General features: G+C 37.2%; 1 protein-coding gene across 2 annotated transcripts in view; it reads right to left on the bottom strand.

The window, feature by feature from the left end:
- SLC35F5 (solute carrier family 35 member F5) overlaps positions 1–7,424 on the bottom strand; it is a 53,789-nt gene that overhangs the window by 24,927 nt on the left and 21,438 nt on the right. The window contains exons 7-11 of one of the 2 annotated variants that reach the window (XM_019522520.1): positions 5,874–5,955; positions 3,638–3,725; positions 2,995–3,050; positions 2,569–2,673; positions 173–216 (exon numbers count right to left, since the gene is read on the bottom strand). In XM_019522520.1, the coding sequence (XP_019378065.1) occupies positions 173–216; positions 2,569–2,673; positions 2,995–3,050; positions 3,638–3,725; positions 5,874–5,955 (375 nt within the window). Of the gene's footprint in view, positions 1–172; positions 217–2,568; positions 2,674–2,985; positions 3,051–3,637; positions 3,726–5,873; positions 5,956–7,424 lie in introns of both variants that reach the window. The other variant, XM_019522519.1, reaches the window with a different exon arrangement.

The raw sequence follows: 7,424 nt of genomic DNA on the forward strand, positions 1-7,424 counted from the left end.
ACAGATCACAATTAAATGGGCACTAGTACAATTTGCATGCAGTAAATAGTACATACCACAACCAGAGGAACTCTGACAGAACTGTTCCAATAAGGCCATTAATGACAATGCACATCCATACTAGTTTACTGGGAAACTCAAAGGCCTCAAATCCAGTATAATGAAGTAAGAAAAATCCTGGCCACAGTAGAAGCAGATTAAACAGACCTACAAAACCTGAGCATAAAACCAAAGATAATGTTAGTAATTCTGAATTTCCAGTCTTATTGGCTTCATTTTGTAATTACCTCTTCCTCTCCATATTCTGCTACTCTTACAGTACAAATGCTTTCAAGGGCTGCAAAATACCTACTTTAATAGGTTATTCCTTTGCCTAGTTTTCTATGCAAAAAAACCCAACCAGGAACATGTATAGCCAGCTATATGATTTATGCTTGCTTTTTGGTTTTTAACTAGTCTCCTCAACTTAGAAGATGTTTGCTTTTCCGTGAAGCAATAATTCTGACTCCTTGGAAGAAAGAACTTACATAAGGAACAAGGATCTCCTAGAACATAGGGAGCTGTGGGAGAGCCCGAAGATCACAACCACTCTTTCTTCCCCCATGGATTCAACAGCAGGTAGTAAAGAACCATTGGAGGGGCTGCCCTGGGTTTTTTTTCTGCTGTAATATAGGGTCCTAGTATGATAGCTGGTCATGAAACAGGGCATAAGCAGTAAGAAAAATGTCACCAGCACATAGCTGCATAGATTTCTGTAAGTGGTGCAAGCCAGTAAGTGCTTCTGCAGGAGTCCACCTGGTCAAGTGAAGCAGGGATGCACAAGACAGACACAAAAAATGTCATCATCGAAAGAAATGGATCTGAGAAAACAGGATCTCAGTGTCTGTCTGTGAGAGGAGAAGCACACAGACAACTCTTTAAGAAAACAGGTTGGAACTTTAATTCCAGGTTAATAGCTACTACAGTGGTTTTCATGCCTTGGCTCAAAAGCTTTCACTGAAAGACTGGCTGGTCATCTGGAAGAGTTAGCTGGCACCAGTTCTATTTTCATCTACTAAATAGTTTTAGATCACTAAAAATATAAAGTAATTTCTAAAAAAAATCTTCTAATAAAAAAGATATACTGCAGTAGTTGCCACAGGGATGTTGTACAATGGCAAATAAAAGAAGTAATAATATGTAAGATACTGTCCATACTATGAGTTTACAAATCTGTGTTCTACTGGGACAGCAGTTCTGTTTCTCAGCTGGAATATTGATACTCTATTATAATTTTTCTTGTGTTAATTTGCATAGAAGACTGAGAGACTCAGAGAAAAAATACTGATTTGTGTGAATTGACAGAAAAAGATATATATCATAAAATATACTTCGCTGTTTTCATAATCAATTCCCATCTTGTTTGGAAATTTTATGATACAAGTACATTTACCACAAATATATTTAATACAAAAACTTACAATATCACTTCACTATTAAGTCTTTGCTTAGAAAGGCTGATGGGACACCAAATCTCTGCAGATTAACCAGGCTCTATTGTACAATTTGTTGTTTCAGATCTACAATCAGGACTCCAAACATAATAGGGTTGGCTAAATGTAATGGCTAGAGAACTACTCACTAGGGAACCAATATTCTATCAAAGGTGATTTCAACACATCACTACAATTTTTACTGAATAAAGAATTCATCAAGGAAATTAGCAGCAGTAGATTACTCCAATGTCCATAAATGAAATTTATAATGCAGCTGAGGCTGTGTACACATGTTCACATAGTCTGGGAAACATTCCCAGGTTTTTTCTCGTGGTAGGAAAAAAAAACAACTTACGTGGAGACACCTGAACAGACATTAAAATGCTGAGCACCTCAAGAGCAGAGAGCTTGCAGAGCTGACAGTACACAGCCAGGGGGACTCTGTGAACACACTGCAGCATCTCTGTAGACCAGGGGAAGGCAATTATGTTGGGCGAACGGCCACTTACTGAGTTTTGGCAAGCTATTGAGGGCTGCACGATAGGTAGCCAGGGGCAGATAACTATTAATTTTCTAAATTTTTAGGGGCCCCACAGGCTGGATAGAATGGCCTGGTGGGCCACATGTGGCCTGTGGTATGCATTTTGCCCGCGCCTGCTGTAGACTCCCTCAGTCTGCCCACAGACAGAATGGCAGCAGTGTACAGGGCACACCTGTATACCCATTCAGTACTGCAAGCTCTCCAGTCTTCAAGGGCTCAGTATTTGAATGTCTGTGTAGGTGTCTCCAGGTACGTTTTTCTACCAGGAGAAAAACACTGGGGAGAATTTTCTCAGATCATTTGGAGTGTGTATGCAGCCCGAGACTTTCACTAACTACAGGGAAAGTTGCTGCTGTTTGTTTCACATATATCAAGATCAGGCCCTAAATCTGGAATAAAACTGGAGAGGGTCCTCCCAAATGCAAAATGCTTAGGTATGCTTAACTTTATGCCAGCATTTAATTGACTGCAAGACTGGGACCTAAAACAGAAAAAAATGCATTTGGTGACTCAGAGAAAGTTTTTCATTAACACAGCAATTTCTATCCTTACCAAAGAACATTGGTATATCGAGCTTGTCTTCTCTGTCTATTTTTCTTTTTATCATAACGATATAGACAGCATATAGCATTGCTCCTATAAGAGACCAAAGGGAACCTGTAAAGATCAAACAAACACATTAGGCATAATATTACGAATCATATTTTCTAGAAATACGCTCAGTTAAGTCTTAAACACTCTATTGGAGAATGTTCTATAAGTTTTTATAGAATCTATTACTACATAAAATGAATTAAACTTGAAACTCCATAATCACTCCCTTCTGGCAGTCGTTTAAACAATCTTCTGAAGTCTGTATATAACTGGTGTTACCTTTCCACTCCCACCCCATAGCTTTGTGTCATGTCAAATTTACAACATCTTTACCTTAATTTCACTTTAAGTATAAAATGAAAAACATTTATATACCTAGTGTACCTCTTCCAGCAGATTTGTCAGACCCAGATAGATTAACAAGTACTGCACCACCAATGCTAGAAAAGGAAATATCAACTGTTTAGGCATTAAAAGTATTTAAAATGATAATGTGAAGTGGAAAATCCACAAAGATACCAATCTAGATATTTGTAAATTTGAGTGGTAAAGCCAAAAGGAGTACTATTTACTAACCTACCTAAATATTTAAGAGCTCAGAATTCACATTACTTTTCAGAAACAAACAAAACTTGAGTCAGCTCCCAGATGATAAATACGAATGCACTTGACCTAAGAATAACTTCAAGCAAAAATATTTAACAAGCTATTGGTTGCAGAGGGGCCTTGTAACACCGTAAGGTTACAAATTCAGTTCTTAATCCTAATCCTCCTTTACTTGTGTTTCTGAGAGTTCTGCACTATTGGGATTTCAATTAGCATAAAAGGAATAAAAATAGTTTAACGTTAAAGAAGCAGGGCCCCTTGGTACCAGCAGATTAAAAAAAATTAACAATTGAATTTCCCTGTAGACTTACCAATATTAGCTACTTTTGAAATTGTACAGGTAAATCCATTTACTTAGAAAAGTATAAATGAAATTAGCATGTTGAAGGAAAAAGGAAGATTAAGAAGTTTACATTCCTACCTTAAAACAACTGCTAGGAGTTTGGAAAGGGTGAACCGGTCTCCACTGTTACTTGGAAACACAGCAGCTAAGATTAAGGTAAAAAGCCCTGCAAGAGAAGTTAAATGTGATCAAACTTGGTTACCAGCCTGTTTAATAAACTGACCTGCCATCAGTTTAGTTTCTTTTTATTTTATAAATCGTCTGTTTAACACTTCAGTTTAGTTTTCAAAAATTCATTCTCAAGCTCTGTGATGGAGCTAGTGTCTAAATTTGTTGCTAATTTTATTTTGTTATTCAGATATGTAGATTATGTATAAACTGAGATTAAAATCTACACCCTCGACAAGCAAACTACATTTAATTTAGCTTATGTTCTGCATGTTTAAACTGCAACCTTAATTTTTAGTTAAGTCTAGAAATCAGCCCAAATTAAAACCGTGCATCACTGAATTTCCTTTTAAATAGTAGTAACTACCGCATGCCTCAAAATGATGGATTATCTGATATTTATAGTTCAACATCATATTCAAAACTGAGACGTGGGACAATTCACATCTATCATGCCAAGCGAAATTAGACATTTCACTGAACATGGATTTAAACAAAACCATTTTAGAAAACTTGTCAAGGACAAAAAGAGATACAAGGGGTTGGTGCCAGAGACAGAAGCCAGTAATGAATAGGGGATGGAACACTCTAGATATACCTGGTTCAGTGCTCTCCCTCTAAAACATCCACTCCTGCCACCATCAGGGACAAGACACTGGGCTAGAAGAACCACTGATCTGACCCAGTATGGCACTTCTTATGTTCTTACATTATATGAGGTGTCCCCTGTGGTTCAGTGATTGAATCCTTGTCTACCACACAGGAGACCTAGGTTTAATTCTTAGACACTTATGCAACTACAGCTGTGGCTGCACCAAACATCTGGACTTGGTTAGGTCTTTGGATTCTATCTCAGTGGCCTAAAGGGAGGATGGAAGGTCTGGGCAGCCTCCACTCCTCCAAAAATTCCTGCCCAGGCATATGCATCGAAAGTCTGGGTAGCCTTTATGCATACACCATGATCCGGGAGGACTGATGGTTGCCACGTTAGATGAAAAACATACCTCATGCGCTTTTAAAATTAAAATGTACTACAATGGAAGCAGAGTAAGATCCTAGAAATATTAGCGCATGGGACCTGCTATCTCACTTTTCAGTAAGATAGCAGAAGAGTCGACTCTGTAAGACTCGAAGCACTTTATTCAAATTGCAAAGGGAACAAATCACAGCAAGCTAAAGAGGGGGCCAGAACTTAATGTACTGCTCCAAAGTAACTACCCATGTGTATGCTTTCACACCACTAAGTAGGAGCTAAAACTGTGGTGGTTTAGCTCTCAGTACTCTAAATCAAATGCAAATTTCCATTTGAAAGAACATCTTTTTATGCAGCAAGCTTAAACATGCACATACCCTGGTCCCTTCACTTGTCCTCGTTTGTACAAAAAACAAGATTTTTCCTTGAGAGATCTACAACTGTCAAATGCACAAAACTATTAAGATTATGTGTTTAATGCCTCTGGAGGCCAGTTTAGGAACATTCACCATTGAAATTACTGTAACTTCCACCCTTCTTCCATCATCCTGTGGTATTTAATATCACTTATATTATCTACCAAGTCCTTGAACGACACACACATGCATTCAGTGCATAAGAGAATACTGTTCAGGGTTTTTTATGATTACACTAGCTTGAAAGTTTTAACAACAATTTATCAATACTTAAAAAACCACAACCCCTCTTCTAGCTTGGAACATGAGATACATAGCTTTCTCACATGGCTGTGTGCTCTAAATAACTAGGACAATCTACATGGAGAAAGCAATTTGTTTTTAAAAAAATAATCTGTGAGCAGATTTTTACAGTGAGTTGTAGCCACCTGAAAAAAAAAAGAATATCAACTTTCCTCTGAACTGTTACAGTCAAGAAAGTCTTGCCTATACAAATGTAATGTACTTGTGAAATTCTAGGCAGATAAAAAACCATGTGGAACAAAGCAGGAAGACATAATGAGGATAATGAAATAATTCTGATAATACAGCAAACACTTCCAGGCCACTGCATTTGGTTATTTTAAGCTTTACACTTTTAAAAGGAGGCACAATATGTCAATGAAACGTAGTGCTGACATAAGGAAAAGAGCTTTAACTTATAAACATGCATTTCAGTAGGCTTTACAATGCACATTTCCCATTTTAAATAACTTACCAGAGGTCGACGATAAGATATTGACTATGGCCACTTGTGCGTCTGAGAGAGCTTCTTGATAACAGAAATTTGCCAAGAACCACTGCAGAAAAAGAAAAATAGTTTAATGAATACAAGGACAGCAGCAAACTGCATTAAAAACCTGTTTTCCTTGTGCATTTATTCATGCCTTTAGATTTTCCTATATTTAAAAAACAAAACATTTACACTGAAATAAAATCAAAACAGAACAGGACTTTCAACTAAGCCCTTCTACCTAAACAACCATTCTAACTTCTATCAGGAAGTAGATGCATTAAGTAGCTAAAGCAAAAATAAAAATAGATAATCAAAAACAGTTTCAACTGAGTCTGCCACATAATGTACTGTGGACTTAAATTCTTAAATATGCTTTTATGAAAAATGGCAAGTCAGCCTCAATCAAGGAAACTATGTTCATAAGTCATTTTTAAATAGCTAAATGGAGAAAATCTACTATTTCCAGAAGTCTACAGAGATTATAGATTCATCTAATTTAAACTGATTAATGCACCAGAAGTATGGCAGATATTTGGTAAAGTATTTCCATTTCTAAAACAGTGATATTACTGTACTTACATCAGATACATGCATTAATATTCATAAAATACCTGCGAGATAAGATTCTTTGTAAATGCAAAGCAGCAAGAATTTTATTATCTCTTGAATTCCCAGGGATGTTGTTGGTGACATTTTTAAGAGGACTATCTTTTTAAATATTGAACAAGAAAGCAGCATATGCTGCGTTCCTTTTACAAGAAACTGTTTTTTGGTTTCTGTGCAGGACATGACCAGTATATGCTTCTACAGAAAATGAAAAAAATAGCTCCTATTCTATATAATTTCAATGTATATGCATAAAAAAAAACAACAGAGGAGTATTTGTAAAAGTGCATGTGTCTGTGTGGGGGGGGAATGGTTATAGTACCTGTCCTAAACATTAAACAGCTGTTTTTCCACCTAATGTTGGAGACATGCTCAGTATTATCCATGTATCCCATGAAGCTTCGGTTACCAGATCACTTCCTTGTTAAAGTAACATTCATGTTGTTCTATTTGTGAATCACCTGCTGTTGGCCAAAGAGTTGCATGGCTTCTATTATTAGGGGCACTTTAGATACAATCTCTCAAGTGGCAATGATAAGCTGCCATTAGAAGGGCAGGCATTACTCTCCTCCCTTCTGCTTAATGTTGTTTCTTAATAAATTTGTCATTACCACCTCTATTCCCATGTCACTGAAAACAGCTACAACAGAACCATGTGAGGATTACTAAATTGCGGATGAAATTAAGTAAATCTTGCAGCTCACCCCCTTCTAATGGGGTAGAGTTGAAGAGCAGTCTCTGTTCCCCCCAGTAGACCTCTTCACATCATTGCAAGGCCGGATATAATACCACAGTATTAGACAGACAGACAAGGTGGCAGCTTTCAGGACTACCACAAAAAACAAGCAGGACATCAGCTAGTTACAAGTTCTTCTTCCTCATCCCCCAAATAGAAAGAGAGTTGCTTCTCCATGGCTGCATCCACAG

This window comes from Gavialis gangeticus, unplaced genomic scaffold (genome assembly GCF_001723915.1).
Source record: "Gavialis gangeticus isolate Ggan-Ray unplaced genomic scaffold, GavGan_comp1, whole genome shotgun sequence".
Classification (NCBI taxonomy): Eukaryota; Metazoa; Chordata; order Crocodylia; family Gavialidae; genus Gavialis; species Gavialis gangeticus.